General features: G+C 43.4%; 1 protein-coding gene across 1 annotated transcript in view; it reads left to right on the top strand.

The window, feature by feature from the left end:
• The window catches only part of WDFY2 (WD repeat and FYVE domain containing 2), a 514,044-nt gene that overhangs the window by 473,390 nt on the left and 18,383 nt on the right, over positions 1-22,271 (top strand). Inside the window, exon 11 of the mRNA XM_085621796.1 lies at positions 3,858-3,966. Within this exon, the coding sequence (XP_085477922.1) occupies positions 3,858-3,966 (109 nt within the window). The remainder of the gene's footprint in view (positions 1-3,857; positions 3,967-22,271) is intronic.

Genomic DNA, 22,271 nt, shown 5'->3' with positions numbered 1-22,271 from the left:
CTGGCTGCACTGCACTGCTGTGTGCCTTTACTTAGTACGTACGTACTACGATTGATTAGGCCGCGGCATGGTGGTGCTGCCTGCTTGCTACCAGACCGCAGTCTGCCAGCAGTGCCAGACTGTCAGTACTGTCTGTAGACAAGTACTACTGGCTGTCAGACAGTTGATCGATGCCTGCACACAGGCTGCCCAGATCTGCCCTTAACGTCGTCGTCGTTGGTCGGGCCGGGCTGGGGCTGACTTAACGTCGACGATGACTCGTGGGGAGCTGCAGTGGTTATGCTGGGGCGTGGCAACTGGTGGCAAAGTGAAAAAAATCTGCGCGCGCCCAGCCCCTACCCCATCAGAACCTCCAGCCCGTCCCCACGGCCCGCCCAATGGCCCAAATACATCAGTGTGTGTGTTCCGAACTTCCGCGACCCGCCCACTGGCAAGTGGCAAACAGTCAACACTGTGTCTGCACTAGAAGGGCCGCCCGGCCGCCATAATGATGACATACATTTTATTATTAATTTGAATATTCTCTTGGACTTGGGCAGGGCTGCCTGCTGCAGGCTAAGTGATTAAGAACTGTGAGTCACAACAACACTAAACGCCGTGACTCACACTCGGCGGAATACGTGAAAAACACGCTGCGGGCCTGTGGCGGCACAGAGTACAATAAAGGTACATTTAAAAAAACATCAATGTGGGCGTGTGCAGCAGATGCATAGACCCGGCCCTGATAATTAAATGCCGGTGCTAAGCACCGGAAAGCACCGGCACAAATTAAGCACTGCTTGGGAGACTTACTACAAGACCCACTCTGTATAACTCTAAACATCCTCTAGTTGAGGCTACTACTTCCAGCATCCTACAACCTTGTCATAGAGAGTCATTCTTACCTTGGATGGACTCACATGCCAGCCGCCACACTATTAAGGGAACCTGTTTGAACTTTCCAACCTATATATGCACTGCTCATGAAGAGCCAGATCTGGAAGTTGCTCTGAGATCAAACGTCTGTAATATGCGTCTGTAATACCATTATGGAAATTTCATGATTGTTATGTCTGGAAACATTGATCCTTCTCTGTCAACCAATTAAATATTTGTGTTTTTTAATGGCTTGGGAAGTCTGAATAGAATCAATGCTGAGGGTATTTAAATACACACCTTCCTATCCTAGTGCAGGTTCCCATTATCAGTATGAAGTCTATCAGAGAACAAGTGATACATTTTTCTAACCTCTGCTATTCTTCTGTGTAAAGTATAGAAGCCTACTTCATCATCCTCTTCACAACATGTGACCATAACCAGATCAGGGTTAGATTGGTAATAGAAATCCTTTCAAGTTGTGGGCCCAAGCTCCCTGTATGCTAACTGTTACAACCTGTATGATATTTCTCTCTATAGGGTGCATTAAGTCTTGATTAATGCTACTTTTAAGACTACACTTCATGAGCGTGAGGCACAGAGTTTGATCTCAATAGACTTTGTGGCCACACATGTTGAATAATGGGGTTATGGTCTGAAGGTCCAATGCTCTTATTACTGAATTTAACATCTGTATTCCCACCTAAAGCAGTCTTGAATTCAAAGCAGGTTTCAGAGGGAGTAAACATGAGCTCCTACAAATCCCTGCCATATTTGAGTATGACTCAAGTTCATGACTTTGTTAGCCTCCTTTACTCTCCCCTTCAGCTTCTACTTTGTTTGACATCTTGTTGTTTACATTTTCTTCAATTAAACTTATGCTGTTTACTGAGAACTCACTCACTGCACTTGTTGTGTGTAATCTACATAAGGAGGTGTCTCAACACTGCTCCTTATGTTATCTTAGAATTAATGTCCCTTTGAAACCTTTCTGAAGGCAGTTGTTGATTAGGACCAACAGATTTCACGTGGGAGAGAGTTCCATAATCAAGTACTTAATATGGAGAGAGCCCTACCACCTTTAAAGCAGAGTTTTCAACTGGAAACTAATAGAACATCATGGTCTCCTGCTTGCTGACTTTTTGAGTAATGTGATACTCAATTCATCTGCTCTTTCACACATTGTTTTTCTTTATCCTTGATTTCCGAATCTAATAGGCACTCTGTATGCCATGATGTCTGAGCTGTGGCATTAATGTCATAGGCTTAACATACCTTTTTTTTTTTTTTGGGATAACATTTATTGATTTTGTCAGTTGCACATACAGGGTTATATTTGTAGCAGCAGCAACATAAAGCACTTTGCTGAATAACGTTTAACAAATTACATTCCTTGGTTCAACACTCCCTTAAGTTCTTTCTTAACATACCTTTTTAATGACATTTTTAAATCGCTTAGTTGGGCCTTATCTAACATAAATTTAAAAAATGTGATTTTACCTCTTGTAAATACATATATTAGTATAATATCTCTCAGCATTAAGGATATTCTTTACTGTTTGCCTTTTCTGTATTGAACAGTATGACTAAACCCTGTCAATTTATGATGTAAAATTTCATTGATTTCAAACTTTCCAATGCTCAAGTTCATGTCAGAAAGAAAGTCATAACTTGCCACAGATCACTGATATGACCTACCAACGCCAGCCTCATGAATGTACTTTAGTTTTACAATGCTTACTTTGGTGAAAAATGTTTTGTTGATTTATTGCTAAAACCTTTAAAAACAAAAGTAGACATTAAAAATTCTGAAACATTAAGTATTTATATATATATATATATATATATATTCCTCCAGGTGCCCCAGAACATGAAGACGCCACTCCACGGAGGATGATTTACAAAACCTTTTATTGCAAACCACGGAATTTTGACTTCATTACCCAGCATGCAACTTACTGGAAAGTGACTGCGCTATGGGATAAAAAGATGTGAAGTACTCACCGGATCTTGCCAAGTTCCCCCTCCCCCTATGATTAAGGTGTTTGTTACACTGAAACGCGTAAGGGACAGCAAGGACTGGGCTGCTTTCCGTGGTTTGCAATAAAAGGTTTTGTAAATCATCCTCCGTGGAGTGGCGTCTTCATGTTCTGGGGCACCTGGAGGAATGTTGTACGCGGCAGGCTCCAAGCCGCGGAAGATGCACCACCTGAAAATGACAGGACTGCGAGGCCGTGAATCTTCATTGCCTGCCAGCACGAGGGATGCGTAATTTGAATCAGGAAAGCAACCCAGCAGCCCACCGGAGGGCTGTGCAAAACGATAAAGAATTTGGGGTTAAAAACATTTTGGCAAGAAAACGGACCCTACTGGAAGGTTTAATTTTGACTTCATTACCCAGCATGCAACTTACTGGAAAGTGACTGCGCTATGGGATAAAAAGATGTGAAGTACTCACCGGATCTTGCCAAGTTCCCCCTCCCCCTATGATTAAGGTGTTTGTTACACTGAAACGCGTAAGGGACAGCAAGGACTGGGCTGCTTTCCGTGGTTTGCAATAAAAGGTTTTGTAAATCATCCTCCGTGGAGTGGCGTCTTCATGTTCTGGGGCACCTGGAGGAATATATATATATATATATATAGATATATGGCATTTATATAGTGGCATTTCAATGGGTGTATCCCCAATACGTATTTATGTTGTCTGGTATACAGCTCAGTAGTACTTTGTCAGTACTTGACGCAATACCAGCATAAAGCGCTGTGAGCATGCACAAATTACTACAATTATATTTAAAAAAATGGAGAACAAAAGATAGTTTGCACTGCAGCAGTGTTTTTGTCTGTGTGAAAAATGTTTTTAGTGAGTTTATTTTAAAAACTACTGCCGTGCACAGCAGTGATACCCATAGTGAAATATTTACAATGCTTCTGTTTTCAAGAGATTGGCTAGACAGTTCTGCTGAGTCTAAGCTAACCTGTCATATGTTCTTTTTCTGTAGACGAGCACCCACCGCTTCTTTCCATGACAGTAAACACACAATCGTCCATGTACATTTTGATGCAACTAGAGTGTGGTTATTGACTTGTGGGACAGACCGAGTTATAAAGGTAATAATTGCATTTTATCCTAGAGAAATAAAAATTGCCACTTCTGTGATAAAATTGTTCTAAAAGTTGTGATCTACTAAATTCATTGACAAAAGTAATTGGTGGAATGCTTGAGTTAATCTCTGCCAGTGCAGATTGGACTGGTCAAGCAGTTCAGACTGGAGTGTTCGTATTGTAGTTGGATCAAGGTTAATTGGCATTTGCTTTGTTCCCTACTGTTTTTAATAACTTATTTGTATTTATTCCGGATTAAAGAGTACAATTCAGTTAAGATTAGCACAACTATGCAGTTAATACAACATTCTCTTGATTGTGACTTTTCTAGAGTTATTTCTGATTCTGTCCTTACTGTATTCCTTTGCACCAACTCCTTGTCTCAGTATGCAGGTTGCTGTCAGTCGAATTTGGACATGCATTTGCATACTTCGTATTATCGCTGTTGTAATAAATGGGGTTATTGGGTTATTAGTTGAGGAGGTGGAAGCCCCACTCATTTTTGTCTAAATCAGTTTTTTGGGTTTTGAGAAATAATACAGGTACAAGGTATTTTGACATTATTTGGTTAATACTTGCCATACATACATCAACAATACATGAGAAAACGCATGGTAGTTATGCGGGTGAGGAAAAGCGCGGACAGCATGTGTCCTAGTAATCTCATATCGGAGCGTTTACGTTGCCCATTTGGCACAGGATTATAGGGCACTGGAGTCCATATTAGCGCTGGTGGTGGTGCTAGCATGGGGTCTGAATCATGCGTTGCCAATGGGAATGGTGTCTGGCAGTGGGGTTATTAGCAATGGCAGTCGACTGAGGGGCAGTGTGGTGATGGGGGAGGATAGTGTGAATTAGGGGTGTAACTCATCCCAAATCTGGTCACTACGGGCCACCCCAAACCCCCTCCCTACGTTTAGTGAAATGGTAATAGCATGCGCATTATGCCTCAAATGGCCCTTTGGACTCTGGAACATTGCAAGGGGTCAGTCTGAGTTATGAATTTTAGAGTTTTTAGTGAAAAATAGCACCAGAAAAAACAAAGCGCGCATCACGGGTATCTGATCGTGTGAGACTAGGCCAAAGTCACAAGTTTAGGCCAACCGCGATGCCATGTTCACCCCGATCTAAGGGTTACCTTGGGACTTAGACAGATTCTTGAAGATTTCCTGTAGAAGGTTAGTCTTCAGTAGGTCAAGGCAGCAGGCTGTGTCCCAGAGGAGCTCATCATCAGAGAGCCGCTAGATCAGGTCAGTGTAAAGATCTTTACCTTCGGACTTAGTACATTTTTGGGAAGTCGAATTCTCCCAGTGGCACAAGGCTGTAGCCGAAGAGGGCTCCACGAGGTCAGATACCTTTGTCGAGAAGTCCCACTGGAAAGGACTTCCTGCTTTGGAGAAGGTGGTAGCAGGAGCTACAGCAAAGTCAGTCCAACCGATGATGCACCTTGGCTGGATTGGCTGCCGGGTAGGTCTTCTGTCGGTTCTCCAGGCAGTTATTCTTGACTAATTTTTTAAGTTCCTGCTTTAGGGTTAGGTAGGAACAGTACCACCAACACCACTTCCAAGGGTCCAAGGCCTGGGTAGCATCACTTGGGAGGGGGTGGGGGGATAGGCCTCATTCTAGGATAGGCCAGTAGCTGGGTTCAAGGCCTCAAAGTTTGCTGTGTCCCTGTAGCTCACACAGGAAGCTAGCCGACTAGCCCTTGGAAGTCACTCAGGTAATTCTGGATTCAAGGGAGCAGGTCAGTCTTCCATCCTCCAGCAGCAGGGAAGTCCTTCTAGCAGCAGGGCAGTCCCTCGTCTGAGTCTTCCACCGGTTCAAAAGTCTTGAATTGGGAACTGAGAGTGCCACTTTTTAATCCCCAGTGTCAGCCTTGGTCTCTCCTTCCTCCTTTCTGAGTCTAACTCCAAACTGTCTGGGATTACAAAAGCAAGAGCACACCTGGTGTCAGGCTCCTTTGTGGGTGCAGGAGGCAAAGTCCTTTCAAGTGTAAATAGGGCTGGTTACAAATCCGCACCCAGCTATCCTCGCAGGATGCTCCATCTGTTTATACTTAGTCCTCTTTGTCTCAACGTCTGGCAGTAATAGGCAACCCACAACAGCAGTCATGTGACCCAGGCTACTAGCAGAAAGGTATAGTGATTGGGAGAAGCAGATGCCAACGTTCAAAAAGTGTCGGTTTCAGAGTTGTCACTTAAATTCTGACTTCACCATAGAAGAGGATTTAAAATTACAATTCATTTCAGTGTAAACCACATATCTAAAAGCTGCTCCCAATACAAAGTTAACACTTATTAAATGTAATGAGGTAACTCAGTGTTCGTCAATCAGAGAGACAGGCCATACCACAGTGAAAAACAACGCTAGGGCTTTTTCACTGTCAGGACATGCAAAAACGTAAGTGCACATGCAATACTTTTTAAATACCATGCACCCTGACCTAGTACCTGTTAGGGCCTACTTCAGGGGTGACTTATAAGTATTAAAAAGGAAGGTTGATTCCTGGCAAAAGGCTTTTTTTTGCCAGTTCCAAATGACAGTTTAAAACTTCACTAAAGGCTGCAGTGGCAGGCCTGAGACATGTTTAAAAACGCTACTTTAATGGGTGGCAAAATAAGGGCTAAATGCCCACTCGTAGCAGTTAATTTACAGGCCCTGGGTACATGCTAGAGTACCTATTACTAGGGACTTACAAGTAAATTAAATGTGCCAATTCGGTATAAGCCAATTTTACCATTGTTTGGGGAGAGAACACTAGTACTTTTCCACTGGTTAGCAGGGAAAAAGTGCACAGAATCCTAATGGAACATAAACGAGATAAGGAACAAAAGGCAAAAATCTGGGGATTACTTTGCCATAGGACCAGGTCCAGCAGCTGTTCTGATATTTGAGTGACGAACAGTATTGTCACTCAGTACAACTGTAATTCATTTAAATCTTTATTTCGACGCATTAGCATCATAAAAGATACAATAAAAAAAAACATTCATTTCTCTTACAATTTAACACTTCCTAACACAAAAGAGATAACAGGATCAATTAGCTAACCTATTTCTTTGTGTATTCATTGCAACCGAGTATACAATATCTAATTACAAGATTTCTTAACAAACACAATTTACCTGGGCGAAAATTATACAACAATTAATAATACGATTAATAATAAATACAATTTAAGAACTATTAAAAAGAATAATTAAATCACTAACCGCTAGGACATAATTTTAAAAGGTTATACCAATAAAAAAAAAATGTTTGGAACTTTTAAATAATACTCCAGGCTGGATAATTAGACATGCGATTTAAGTACATGATCATCCTAATCATTTTGAGATATTTGATGAACAATAGTTGTGCATTTATATTAGAAATGTAGGCCCAACTTTATTCTAATGAAGTTAACAGCAAGAAGAAATCTACTGACTCCAAAAACTATCACCTAGCTTGTGTCAGTCTTTAGAATTCTGCCAGCCTCCTTATAAGATCTCGAACCAATTCTAAGACAAAGCGGCACTATCCACTTTTTCCTTGGTGTTACATAGATGGAGCAAAAGAAAGGTATATGTAAATCATCTTCCTTTGCATCATGAGTGCTTGAAATACAAAGATCACTACTTAACTTCGCCCAGCTTTTTTCAAGTGCCTTGGTTCTAAGTGTACCATATCTAAATTTTAGGTACAGAGTGTTTGATAACGGGGGATGGATCTCATCTAAAAAAGGTTCAAAAAGTGCTACATCTTTAAACAATAAAAAATTATCAGTCAATGGACCATGGGTTTTTATGTACACTAATTCGTAGCTCACGTATGACCAAAATGACAGTTTAACAATTTTCCTAGAGCACGAGTTTATAGCCTCAGGATCATTCCAAAAATGGGCTAAATCAATCATGCCCAGCCAGGTTCTAACGTGCTTGAACCAATAAACTTTATTACAGCTATCGAGATCCATAACTTCTTTCAAGCCTTCCTTATAGTCGAGTAATTCTGGAGTCGTCCACAATCTGACCCACAGCAATAATGGTCTTAATATTGCATGTTGATCTATTCGTTTCATGTTTAGATCCAGAAAGAGGGGTGTCAATGGGGTATTAGTAGATAATTTTAACAACCCCCTGAGGAACTTGTTCTCAAGGCTTTCAAATGTACTTCTACATGCGGGTCCCCATAATTCTGCCCCATATAGTACCGCTGATTGTACCTTATACTTAAAAATCTCTAGGGCAGGAGTTACTGCCTTGTTCAAGCATTTATTATGTCTTTTAAGGATTGGAAGACAGTTTTGTTTAAAAACTATCTTAGTCCTTTCTAGCTGTGATCTCCATGCTAAGGATGAATCTATAGATACACCTAAATAAATAAAATTCTGCACATAATCAAGCTTCTGTCCATTTAACATTAAATTTTTCCTAAAATTTTTATGCGGGCTCAGGGCCATGTATTTCGTTTTTTTAGTATTCATTTCTAAACCTTTCGAGATACAATAAGACTGAAACCTTTCCAGTAGATTTTGAAGGCCCCGTGGTGTTTGGGAAATGAGGATTGTATCGTCCGCAAAAAGAAGGGACGAGACCCGTTCACCCCCTAGTCTTGGTGAATCATTATCACTACTCTCCATATAAGACGGAATGTCGTTAACAAACAGGGAGAATAAGGTCGGGGCCAGTACACTCCCCTGGCGTACTCCCCTCTTTATCGGAATACCTTTTGTAAGTTCCCCAGTTGGACCCCACCTAACCTCGGCATAGTTGTCCATATGTAGCCCCATGACCAGTTTTAATAAATCTACTGGAAGTCCCTGGGTTTTCAATGATTCCCACAAAAGTTCTTGGGGGATAAGGTCAAATGCCGCCCGTAAATCAACAAATGCCACATACAAGTGGCCTTTGCGAAGGGTGACATATTTCCAATACAAACAACAAAGCCTTAGAACTTGGTCAATGGTTCCTGTTTTTGCTCTGAACCCGGCTTGATATTTTGTTAAAATTGATTCATCTTCCAACCATGTATTAATACGATTTATTATATGCCTAGCATAGATTTTTTGGGTTATGTCTAAAAGGCTTATAGGGCGGTAGTTAGCAGGATTGCTTCTATCGCCCTTTTTAAAAATAGTAATAATTTCCGCTCCATTCCATGTGTCCGGAATTGCTTCCCCAGCCGCAACAGTATTGCACAAATGATTAAGATATGGTACCCAGACGTCCAGTTCATGCTTGAATAGGTCGCCTGGTACTTTGTCAAGCCCTGGAGCCTTCCCATGTTTGACTGAGTTAATAGCTAGTTCTGTTTCCTGTAAGTCAAAAACTATTTGTATGGGTTCAGCATCTACAAGCGACAAAGCATGCTCTTCCTGCACTGCACCTTCGGCCCCTTGAGCGGCATACAAGTTCATAAAATGGTTAATCCAAGTTGCCTCATCAAGATAAACCTCTCTTGAGCCCTTCTCCCTTTTGTTACCCTTGGCCATTGTTTCCCAAAATAACTTTTGGTCCTTCGTTTTAGCTGCCGTCAGCATACAGGACCATAATTCCTCGTCCCATAAAGACTTTGCATTGGCCAGCACCTTGTTGTATAATTTCCTACTTTCTTTAACTGCCAGTGGGTTTTTGGTTTTAACCGATTCAATCAAAATAGATTTTGCTATTCGGCATTCTTTATTGAACCATAATTTACCTACAGGCTGTAAGTTCACAACACCCGTCCCTTTTTTTGGTCTTTTAGTCATGAGTTCTAATAGTTCACTAAACAATGCTTTGTGTAATTTAAGAAATTGGCCAGGTTCACTTTTAGAGGGATTATAGGTATCGAATATGTTGGTAAGGCAGCTATAAATATTTGCCATTAACTCCTCTTGCTCTAGGATATTTGCCCATTTAATAGACCATCGGTTGTTGCTTAGTATAACATTATCTGGGGCTGCTTGGTATCCTCCCTCTTTAGCTTCCAACCCCATTATTAAACTCTTTACAAAACTAATTTCAAGGGGACGATGATCACTGTCAGATCTTGCTTTAACCGTCAGGTCTTTTGTATATGGCCACAGGTCCGAGGAAACAATAACATAGTCAATTATACTTTGACAATTGCGTCTCAAAAAAGTAGGTGCCTTAGGGCAATCAGATGGTAAACGCCCATTACATGCCCTCAGTCCATGGCTTGTCAATACCCTTGTGATTTGAAAAGCTAGGGTAGAACCAGCAACCACCCCATTACTAGATAAGGATGGTATACCATTAGCATTATCTTCATCCTCATATAAATTGTTCATTCCTACAATGGGCTCAAAATTACAATTCATGTCCCCACATATAATCGTACTTGTTTCCGGGTTCAGAGTATCCAGTATTGACTCTAATTTGTCAATACATAGTGATTCCTTATAAGATGGGCACGGTCTATTATATACATTAAAAAGATGGATCACCCGTTTATCATCGGTAACCATTTCCAGTCCAAGCATATCTAACGAGTCAATTTTTAGTTGCTGGATGGCTATATTAATAGACACACTAACCCATATTATCAACCCTCCTGAAGGACGGCCTCTTACTGATGGAACTGCATCCAGCTGATAAGTTCTGTACCCAACTCTGTGCATGGATTTCGTGGCCCATGTTTCTTGAAGAACACCGATATCAAAAGAATGTATATAATGGTTCCAATCAGGATCACTTATTTTTGAGCCCACTCCTGCAACATTCCATGAAACAACCTTAGCTAAAGGGGGGCCATGATTTAGGCTGCTGCAATCGACTGGTGAGGTTTTACTTGGCCTCCTAGATGCTCATGGCCTGGTACGGTTCTGTTCACTCAGCATTAATTGGTCTATTCGGTCAACTCCTAATATTGGCCCTGGAACTTCCTTATATTCTTTTATAAAAAAGGTATTTTCCCCCTGTATACCGGGCGACAGCAATCGAGGCAAGCTATCATGATGATCAGATGACCTGGGTGGACTGGTAACAGGCGTGGCAGAAATAACCGGTGAGACGGATGGGCAGAAAATAAATGTATGTTCCTCCCCATGTACTGTGAGTCAATCAACAGCCTCCAATCCACTGAACCTATTGTAACAGGGGATGAAGGGTTGAACAAACTGCGAGCCCATCCATTCTCCACGGTGCTGCATACTACCATATTGAGGCCTCCCGGCCCTACGTTGTATTACAGTCCAGCCGTCATCCCCCCCCCACTTCCCAACTATTAGAATTTGAGTCCCTATTCAACTCGCGCCCAATTCCACCCCTAGCTTGATTTATGTCCCTGGTCCAGCTCCATCTATTATCAGGCTGTTCCATTGGCGTATAAAAATAAGCCAGGGGTCTTGCCACAATCGATGAACCGTTTTTCCTAGACACCCCCGAGCAAATATGTCCCACTGACCGAGGGTCTTCGAATGATACGACCACGCAGTCCCCTTGTGTTCTTTTTCTATTATAACCTACCCAGGGGGCCCTCTCTACCATTAAGATGTTGCTTCTTGTTGGTGCTAATGGGTGATTAGTGTTTAGCCAATGTGACACTTTGTTTTTGAGCGCCCCATACGGTTCTATAGTTGTAGGGCCTAATTCCGGAAGCCCCTTTAGGATGACTACGTAATCACACGCTTCTGGGGGTAGATTAATATTCCTACGCTTTTCTATGTGCGTTTTATCATCATTATGTGTAGGTATACTGTGAAGAGACGTTTTTTTAACTACTGTTTCATGTGCCAAAGGAGACTTTGCACTGGCTTTACCTTCATCAGTATTAGTAAAATTAGGTGTAGGGACCGTAGGTACTGAATTTCTGCCTTTTTCCCTTTCGTTATCATATGTTTTTAATGTCGGCACTTTATTAATTGGGGCTGGTACCTGAATTATCTTTTTTGACTGGCTAGTGTAGTCATATTTTATCCCCTTTTTCAATTCTATAAGTTGTTTTTCTATCCCATCTAATCTTACTTCTATAGGAGTGAGTGGGGTCTTAAATATTTTTGTCAGGGATGGTATAAGTAGAGCTTCATTCCCTATACTTATACCTGTACTATCAGCTGTTGGGCTATCTGATAGAATGTCAGCTAGGGAATTGTCTATAAGAATGTCATCTGTAATATTCAGCGATAATATTTTCGGGCCAATCCCTTCTTTCCCAGATTCATGGCCCTGACTTTTCCCTGCCGCTCTTGCATTGACCATATCATTTTTATTACACTCCCCTTTCTCTACAACTTTGGTGGTTTTGATAGAGGGATATTTTTTGTAAGTCCGCTTACGTTTTTGGGGGGGGATAGCTCCCTCCCTTTTCCCTCTTATTAAGATATTATTGCTATCTGCCTGGATATCTAGCTGAGGGGCTAACAAGGTGCTTCCTGTGGTTACCAAACCCTGCGAGTCAAGAACACTACAGTCTTGGAGATCAGAATGTGCACCGGTAGTACTATGGACCACCGCATTTATATGTGAAATGTTAGAATTGCTTAAAGTATTATCAGGGGTTCGGACTGGGGTTCGAGCTTTAGCAATGTGACCCATGGAGGACCTCGTAGCTAAAGCGAGGTCTTGAGAAACCCTTCTCTCCATGAGGACAATACCCTGGTCTATTAGTGTGTTGGTGCGTACTATAAAGTCGTCTAATGTTCCGGTTAATTTTGAGCTACCTGCCACAGCTTTAGTACTTCTTGTTTCGCGTGAAGTCATATCAATATGATCTAAATAACAAATACACGAAATACAAAAGAGGATTTTGGATCTTTTGAACTAACAGCTGTGCCAATAACAGTAGTAGCAATGGGATCCCTTTTAGAAGAATGATGGTGATACACCAATATCTAAAATCCTCTAAACAATTCTTACCACATCGAAATATAGGCGCTAGTGTAGAAACAGTCCTATATTGAAAACAGAATATTGAAATAAGCTTGCTTACAGTGTCCGAAGATCATATGATGGAACGACCAGAGTCCATGGCCCAGTCCAGTCTCCTCAGGCCTCTGAGGGCCTAAGAGGGCCCGCCCTTTGCCCGGGCTTAGCCCGGCGTATCCCTCGCGCGTCCCCCGGTACGCGTTTCCGGTGCAGATTTAAAGCACCTGGTCTGCTCTGGGCGTTGCCGGCGATATTCAAGGTGCCCCACTGCCTTATGGGAGATGTAGTCAAGTTTGCAATGACTACTCGCTGATCCTGATGCGAGCGTTTCCCGCAAAGCGGGAAACGCGAGGAATAGCTGCTTGTGCTGCTTGTGGCGTCCGGTGGAGTTTTAGGATTCGGCCCCTGTTCCAAAGTCCTGCTTTGGGCACTGCTTACACGATGTGTCACGGCAAAAAGAGAAGGTTTCCCAAAGATTGTTCCTTCCAGTGCAGATTTAAAGCACCTGGTCTGCTCTGGGCGTTGCCGGCGATATTCAAGGTGCCCCACTGCCTTATGGGAGATGTAGTCAAGTTTGCAATGACTACTCGCTGATCCCGATGCAAGCGTTTCCCGCAAAGCGGGAAACGCGAGGAGTAGCTGCTTGTGCTGCTTGTGGCGTCTGGTGGAGTTTTAGGATTCGGCCCCTGTTCCAAAGTCCTGCTTTGGGCACTGCTTACACGATGTGTCACGGCAAAAAGAGAAGGTTTGGATGTCTTTATAAATCGCTTTTGTTTTTAGGTAGTGAGTGTCCGTGTCTGTGAGGTAATGTGTAGCATGTGGCTGAGTGTATAGAGTGGATCATTAAGCTGTGTATGTATAGTGCTGGCAAGGCTGGTGGGGAAAACGCTAAACTGTGCCATGGGTTTCCACCTCCCCTACGTGGGACTAGTAAGTCCTCTTTTTCTTCCATTCTTTCAAATTTTGGGGTGATGGTCTTATTATCAGCTGTCCATCTGTGTGGTACGGAATAGGCATAACAGACCCATCTTTTGAATTGTAGAGCTAAGCTATTCCGTGGGTCAACCCGGGGAAATCTGTGGAGTAATATTCTCTTGTGCTGCCAGCAAGAATACTAATATTCTGTCCGTTGATGGGATGTAGGTTTTCTCCTAAGGGCTCCACCTTCTTCTCTATGTAATGCCATGCTTTTTAGCTTTGACACATTGTGGTTGGTTCCTTTCTCTAACAACACAAGTGACCCAAAAACTCAAGCATTAAATGCTTTAGAGTAACTTCAAACGGTTCTGATTAACTTGTTTATGCAGTGTACAATAGATGCAACAAATAACACAAATTGCATCCTTGTTATTCGACCAGAAAAAAGTATCATAGATGCCTATTTCTCTCCCACCCCTCCCCACAAGACTAATGTGAATACACACACCTGGAATTCCATATAGACTAATCTAGGTGCTATCTCTCCTATCAGCTGGTCCTGAAGGTATACAGTGTGCCATCGCTCCTTCAGCCACTCACTCCGAACCATCAGACATATATTATGCCCCATTATGAAGAGCCTCTGTTGGGTCCCGTGTCAGTTCCTCCCCAGTTGCCAGGTTTTCTACCACCATGTCATCATGCCTGGTCATTCTTATGTAACTCTCTTCAGCCAACGCCCACTCCAACAGTTCGGTTGTTAAGCGGCACTTACTTGACCGTCCAATGGCAATGCGCCATTTTGGTATGGATAGTGCCAGCTGTAAGAATTTATAATACATTTTTTTGTGTTGTGGATGATTTCTAACCCACACCAGACTTTGTTGTGGAACCGGAGAAAACACAATCCCTGTCCCAGCGCTTAAGGTCTCAGTGACCACTGATCACAAGTCTACCAATCCTGGGCAGGCACATGCCATATGTAAGAAAATGTCCCCCTCTGCCCGCACCTCGGGCAAACAGAAGATCGAATGGGTATACTCTACTTAGTGTGATTGGCGTGAGATAGTTGTGATGCAGGAAGTTGATATGGATTCATTTAAAGCATGCATTTCCCAGGACCTTCCTTACCGTTTCACATGCCTGATCCTATTCCTGGTCTGTCACCGGGGTACCTATATAATGTTCCAGGAGCAACAGGCTTTGTAAATGATCTTGGACCTGTCACATTTCAGGTTATATACATCAGCATAGCCGAATACCTCCCTGAAGCAGTTTGCAAAATGCCGTCCAGAGTAATGGGGGGGGCATTAAAAATATGCGGGTCCCATCCCAAACGCTTCTTGTGCCTCCTGAAAGGAGATGAAGGTGTCCCCAGGATATAGGTGCCCAAGCAGTTGACAGCTCACCTCACTCCACTGAGCAAATGTCATATCCCTGTTGATACGTTGGAAGGGCTGTTAATCGAGCTATCTTGCAAATGGAGACCATTTGATAATCCGAACCACAATCTCCTCCCACATGCCTGCAGTCGGTCGCAATAAGTATGGATATATTTGGCCCAGGTTACTGCCCCTCAAACGCAGAACTGTCAAGGAAGTTCCAGCGTACGTCCTGCATAGTAACCTTTTTTTTCAATTGTCTTCTGGTGTAAGCCACTTGGCGGCATGCTGTATCTGGGCTGCGTATTAGTACATTTCTAGTTGCAGAAGGCTGAAGCCTCTCTGTTCCTGGTCCAGCTACAAAACGTCCATAGACACCCTGCTCCGCCTCATCTTACACACTAAAGACACCAGCAGATTGGCGTCGAGTCCCATAGAACACTGGGTGTTTTGCAGATAATACAAGCATCACAGCAAAAGAACCGTCTTAGCGACTGCTATCCGCACCATGATAGTGAGTGTATTCCAGAACCGTTTAGAGGTATACAGTCTGTCCAACACCCTCCCCATATTAAATGGGTTTTGCCTACCTGAGGTCGTGCAACCCTAATGTCTAAGTACCTGAAACTATATACTTCCCACCACAGCCCCAGGTCAAGCAGCTTCCCTTGCTCACCCCTCCTCAGCCCCCCAGAGGAAAAATAATAGTCTTATGACCAGAAAGAAGCCCGAAAGTGTCCAGATGCTTCAGTAGTAGTGTTAGCAAGAGCTGAAGCGATGCGAATAGAAAAGAGCAATGGCAGTGTATAAAGGCATCCTGTGTATACCAGGTCTCCACCTCCTATTCCCCACTGTTATAGGCTACTGCAAAGTAGTATTGCCAGTGGTTTCCGTGCTAGAGCAAACAGAGGCAGGAGTGGGCACCCCTGCCTTGTGCCCCGCTCAGTGTTCCAGCTCTCTTGACAGTAATCCCCCAGAATGTACCTTTGCCGTGGGTTACGGCATATCCAGAGCTGGAGGACACTTGTTTAAGGTGCTTGCATCGACTCTTAGGAACTCACTGCCGCTCTCTATGAGGAACATCTCTAATCTCTTGTCCTTTAGAAAGTCAGTAAAGACGTGGCTGTTTCAATAAGCAGTAGCCTCTCCTGCACCCTTCCTTCTGACATTTAGCGCAGGGACGTCCCTTTGCCGGGACTGCCAAGCACTCTATGAATCCCCTAACATAACATAACATCACACATGAAAACAATTATACATGACATCAGTGATCTGTAGGTCAAAAGCTCAGGACTGGAGACATTGTCCCTAATGAACGGGATTTAGGTGACCACCCTACCTGCACCTTTAAGTCCACTCCAGTCGTTCATTCGTTCATGAACTGCTACTGTTTTCCTGAATGTGTGCAGAATTGTTTACAGGGTTGCGATCATCTTTCTATTATGCTCCACTAAATTATTGACCGTTGCATCACGACCACCATCATCTGAAGGATCCTTCTTACGTGGCATTGGCTGGAAAAAAAAGTAAAATTTCTACCTTATGTTGTTCTTTTCTTACATAGTCTACCACACAGCTTGCACTCCCACCGTCATTCTGTGACAGGACCTCAATCAGTTTTCACCTCTCTTGGGGAGTGATTTGTTGCTGCACAGTCAATCACTACCATAGCTGGGTCGGGCTGCCTCATTCAGTGTCAGCCTGAGTAATCTCCCTCCTGTCTACTGTGCCACAAAGCCCTTTGTCCACCTCATGTTTGAGGAAGCTAGGTTGCACCTTTGTTTCATCATAGCCCTTTCCTCTTACTGGCAAGGTCAGTACTCCGGTTACTCCCAATCCAACAGACAGTAAAAAGCTCTTTCAACTCAGTGAAACTCCATCTGCCACTGACATATTAAACACACCACTACTTCATCCTGTGGCACAAAGAATATCCATACTTGGCTCAAGCTGCCAAAATGAGGGTACAGCAAAAGGTTTAAAAGCAAGAAAGCTATTTCATTTGCTGCCAAACTCCGCTCCCAATGCATATTTTTAAAATACATGCTACTTTAGGTGAATAAAAGCAAGCTGTTTTCAAGTTGCTGCGTCTTTGCTCCAAATCTCTTTCTTACTTTATGTAGAAATGGAATCAATGCAAACAGTCAGGAAGATACAAGATAGAAGAACACAAATAACTTTAACTTTTTAATTCTTGTGTCCTTGCAGAGAGTGACTAGCCTTACACTGATAAGCCATAGCGCTGTTCCAGTATGAACAGTCCACTCTTAACTGCCAGGTTACATCCATTCTAAGTAGCAAAAGAAGCAACCCTAGATCAGTTTCAGCCTTGTTAGACCTCATCTCGGAGATGTAGCTTGAGTCCCATTTTCAGTCTGCCATAGGAATCAAGCTGCATTCAACTCACCACGTTGTTGTTTTGATCTCCTATTGTAAATCACTCAAAAGAGAAGCACTGGAAAAAGACTTGTAATTACTGCCTATACCAGACACTCCTCCACCTGGAAAGTCAAGTTCTTCTCTATCTAGGAAGCAAAAAGTTGAATTTACACTTTTCTTTGAAGGGCCAGCAGATCTGCCCTTAGCCACCTCCGAATAACGAAAACTGGGGTCAACCAATTTTTTTGTGCACCTCCTATTTTAGATTAGCATAAGCTAATCTGCTCAGATAATCAACCTGTGTGTACAAGATAGATGAATGCCTGCACCCTATGGCAGGAAGGACTTTACCACAAGGCGAATCACATTTAATGTCAATATGGTGATGTGTATGGTTGTCTCAGAGGCTGACTAATATTTCTAGGTTTACAATGGTACCTACCTCTCTTACCGCTAATTCTGGAATTAGCAGAAGAATATGGCGACCCATGGGTCCATACAGAGAATTGGAATTGCAATTTATAGATTATGAATAGATTAATCTTTTGATTTCACCCATGAGGGAGATACAAAGCTTTTGATTTTGCCAATGGCAGTGGATCCCCCTCCTAGTTTCAGTGTTGTGACAAAAGCAACGAGGTTGATTGTACAGCACCACCTACGTCAAGGAAACCATACAACTCGGGGCTCTTTAGAAAGAGCTTCCGGGGTAAGGGAAGGACCTCAAAATGACAAATATCTGCAGAGCTGTCATTTCCTCTGAGGGTGGAAACAATTCTTCACTGCTTTGCTGTGGTGTGCCCCAATTCTTTTAAGCAGTTGCACCACAAACACTTTCTCTGTTCACTGTACTGAGGGCATTCAACCCTTGGAAGGGCGTGTGGGCTATAACTTGGTTAAAATGACCAATATATTTTGCTTGCTCTTTACTTGTCTTAGAAAGGGCCTTGTATGTGGTGGAAGGGTAGAGGCTCTTATTATCAAAGGAAAAATCTACTTTATTACTCTGCTCCTCTAACGTAATATTAGAGTAGAGTCATGATTTTTCTGCACACAATTAAATCCAGGGTCATTGTACTGTCTCATGGAGTACAACATAAAGCATTCAACAACCCTGCTGTCAGAAGAACATTCACAATTATCTTGATGCCTCCCCAGAAACAGCAATGGAGTGTATCCCAGGGCCAGCACCTCCTGAAGTAGCCACCTGTGGCAAGCAATGGAGGTTTTAGAGCTCCCTCTCCCCACAGTGGTGGCTGGAACTAACATTTGACTGAAGTATGTGATACGGCTTATGCAACATTAGAAATGCTGCTTTCTTTAAACAATGCTTTAGTCAACCCTATCAAAGTGGCTTGGGATAAAGCAACTTCTGCCCGGCTGTAAATAGGCTAATTGATGTTCTTGATTGAACCCTAGTCCTTTGGATTATAAAGGGTCCCTCTCAATTTTTCGTAAGAAATTGTCCACTGGTACATAAGAGCTCCAGGGAACCCAGACTTTTTGTCGGCACAGCCTTAACATAGAAATTGATAGTGTAGGCTTTCTCCTGCACCAAGCAGAATCCTGGGGATTTTCCCACTGCTCCCTCAGACAGAGTCCAAGAAATTGAATGCGGTGAGAAAAAAACATTTTCTTCTGCAGGACGTTAAGCCCTATGCTCCTTGAATGCCGCATGTCTGACGCGCACATGGTTTCCGGAAATGTGCAGGCGAGACCAACGGATATGCCATTTGATGGCTCTTACTTGTTTGGTGACAAAGCTGGCACAGCCTATGAGAGCATCCCAGCAGGAAGAGCAACTGCCCAATCTTTGTGACTAACATCCCCAGGGTGAGACTTCTGAAGACCTTACCGGACATTTTGGGGCTACTCAAACGGTTTTCCCGTTCTCCAAAGCTGGCCATCCAAGCCTGTTCAACAGCTGAACCAATTTCTCTGGCAATACAAGGGCAAAGGGAGAGACCCAGCAACCTTCTCTACCACCTTGTCCTCCTCCTGCAATCTGGAAAGCTGCATTAGTTCCCCCGTAACGGAATACACACAGCTAGTTGGAGGGAGGTTGTCATCTTTCTGCTGGCCTGTAAGGCCAGTACAACAGTGCTTTAGGTCTTGCACATTATATAAAGGGGGTATGCCATTCTCTTCCTACCGGCCTCTCCCAAATCCCTTCCTCTCAGTCAATTCAGTCGGGACATCACCTTTGGATTGTGCATCAGGAGGTGGAGACTCTGCTGCAAAAATCAAATGTGAAGTTGGTCCCAGGGCCGGAAATTGGGCAGGGATGCTACTCCCAGTACTTGTTGGTTCTTGAGAAGGATGGCAGTTTGCACCTGAAACAAGATCTTGGGCCTTTAACTTGTACCTTCACAAGGAAGAGATCAAGATGAGGTTCTTTTGATGCACGTTGTTTATATTCTCATACGCATCTGGCAGTTGTACCAGAGGTACCTGTGGTTTGTGGTGTGATCCACCTGCTACCTGTCCGGGTCCTTCTTTTTGGACTGACATTGGCAACCAAAATCTTCACAAAGGTGATTGTGGTGCTTGTGGCACATCTTCGAAGGTCAACAATCTCAATGTTTTTGTACCTTGACAATTGGCTGCTCGAGACTAGCTTGCCGTTGCTGATGTTGGACCCCCCCTGAAGACCCCAGCATCCCTGTCTTTTGGGTTGGGCGTTTGTATCATCCTGCCCCACCCGCACCAAGAGCCCTCTTATCGCCTACGGTTCATAGGGGCAATACCGGACAAAATCTTTATGAATTTTTACTGCTCTCCAGAGTATCCAGGACATGCAGGATATGATTCTGATGTTTCAGCAGGGAGATCAAATTCCAGTCCGAATGGTTTTTTGACTGCTAGGTCTGCTGGCCTCCTGCATTCTATTGGTCACACACACTGGCACAATAGGGCTCTCCAGTGGTGCCTTCATTTGTAGTGGTTCCAACATGGAGGCAATCTGTCCGATGTCATGATTTACCCAAATGCTGTAGCGGGCTTGCTCTAGTGGTTGGCAGAGGAGAACCTGATGCAAGGAAATTTCTTTTGCCCAGCACAAGCAGTGGCCGCGGTAATGACGTGACGCCGCCATCTTCGGGTAGGTAATGCGTCTGGAGGTACTGGAGATCAGAGGCCTCTAGTGTGCAGAAGAGCAGATTGAGCGCATCAGTTTATCAAGCTGCAGATGATTCACCAGGCCCTAGAGGTTTTCCTATTCTCCCGTTGTGGCTAGTCTGACCAGATATTGACAGACACAACATGACCACTTTATGGTATGTGAACAAGCAGGGAGGCATGGGGGGGGGTCTCATCTTCTCTGTTGGGAAGCTCTGAGTCTCTGGGCTAGGAGGCAGGCACATTAGATCTGGTTGGTTTGCAACCATTTGGCAGGCTCTCTGAACACCACAGCCGACAGCCTGAGTCAACATCATCTTGTCGGCCACAAGTGGCATCTCCACCCGGAGATATTCTAAAACTTCTTTGCCCTCTGGGGCACTCATCAGATGGACTTCTTCACTACTTGCAATAATGTGCACTGCTCTCAGTTCTGTGCTCTCCAGTTTCCATTGCAGGGAGCCTTGAGAGATCTATTTTAGTTGATGTAGATGTTTCTGCCTCACTTTGTGTTTCCCCCATGCTCTTAATTCCTCAAATGTTGACCAATTTGCACCAGGATCAGGCTATTCTGGTCAAGGCGGGTGTGGTATGCAGACTTTTCAGATGTGTTAAGTTTCTGTAGCCTAGCAGGATTGTGTAGTGGGTACTTTTAAAGGTTTAATTTCAGCCCTTTCACCATTAATTTGTTTTCCTGACCAGCCATCTATAGTCTTCAATTGTTTAAGGTTTATCAAGTGGCTTAAATACACATTCACCATTTGTTGTGCCTCAATGGGATCTTGGCTTAGTTCTAATATTCTTGTTGAGGACCTTGTTTGAGCCTCTACACAGATGCAAGTTGTGACTCTTGGCTTTCAAAATTGTGCCATTGGTCATCATCACCATGCCTTTGTCCACCATTCATTTGCTTGAAACTGTACAAACTGGTCATGAGGACTTAGGCGGTTTACCTCATCAATATGATGGCCAATTACTCTTCCATCCTTTTTCTTCCACACCACCCCACCAAAGAGAAGGTGAGATTACATTGTCTGGACCCCCCTAATATAGTAACTTTGTATACAGACTGGACTACAGAGGAAGGGCAAGGCTGTCCAACAGAGAACTTCATTATGATTGATGGTCCTCCGCGTTAAGATCTGTTATGCCCATGCTAAGAAGGAACCACCAGAGTGATTGCTTACTCATTTCACCAGAGCAAAGGGTTCCACCTTGGCACTGGCTAGGGAAGCTACTGTGGCAGAGATTTGTTATTTGGCGACATGGACTTCCCTTCGCACTTTTGCGAAGCTCTGTTACTTAGCATTCAGAAGTGAGAAGGAATGACCATTTTGCTACTTCTGTGCTTCAGACTTATTACTCTGACTGCTCCTTCAGACCCACCACCTGGTAGAGCACTCATAGTATCTATTCAGAAGGTGAGGAATCTGGAGGTAGATGTATCCATCAGAAGAAAATAGTAGCTTATGTTCGTTAACGATCTTTCCGGTGGAACCTTTATCTACCGACATGTTCTTCACTGATCCCACCCATTTCTCCATTCTAAAAGACAGTCATACACTTCTGAAATGTATATGGTTCCAACTAAAGTTGTGCTGCACACTAACATTCGATTTGATACTGTTTTCATCTCTACCTGTGTGGGCTGGGGAAAAATGGGTGA

The sequence above is a fragment of the Triturus cristatus genome, chromosome 8 (genome assembly GCF_964204655.1).
Source record: "Triturus cristatus chromosome 8, aTriCri1.1, whole genome shotgun sequence".
Taxonomy (NCBI): Eukaryota; Metazoa; Chordata; class Amphibia; order Caudata; family Salamandridae; genus Triturus; species Triturus cristatus.
The sequence above is the reverse complement of the archived record's forward strand: the minus strand, read 5'-3'. Positions and strand labels throughout refer to the sequence as shown.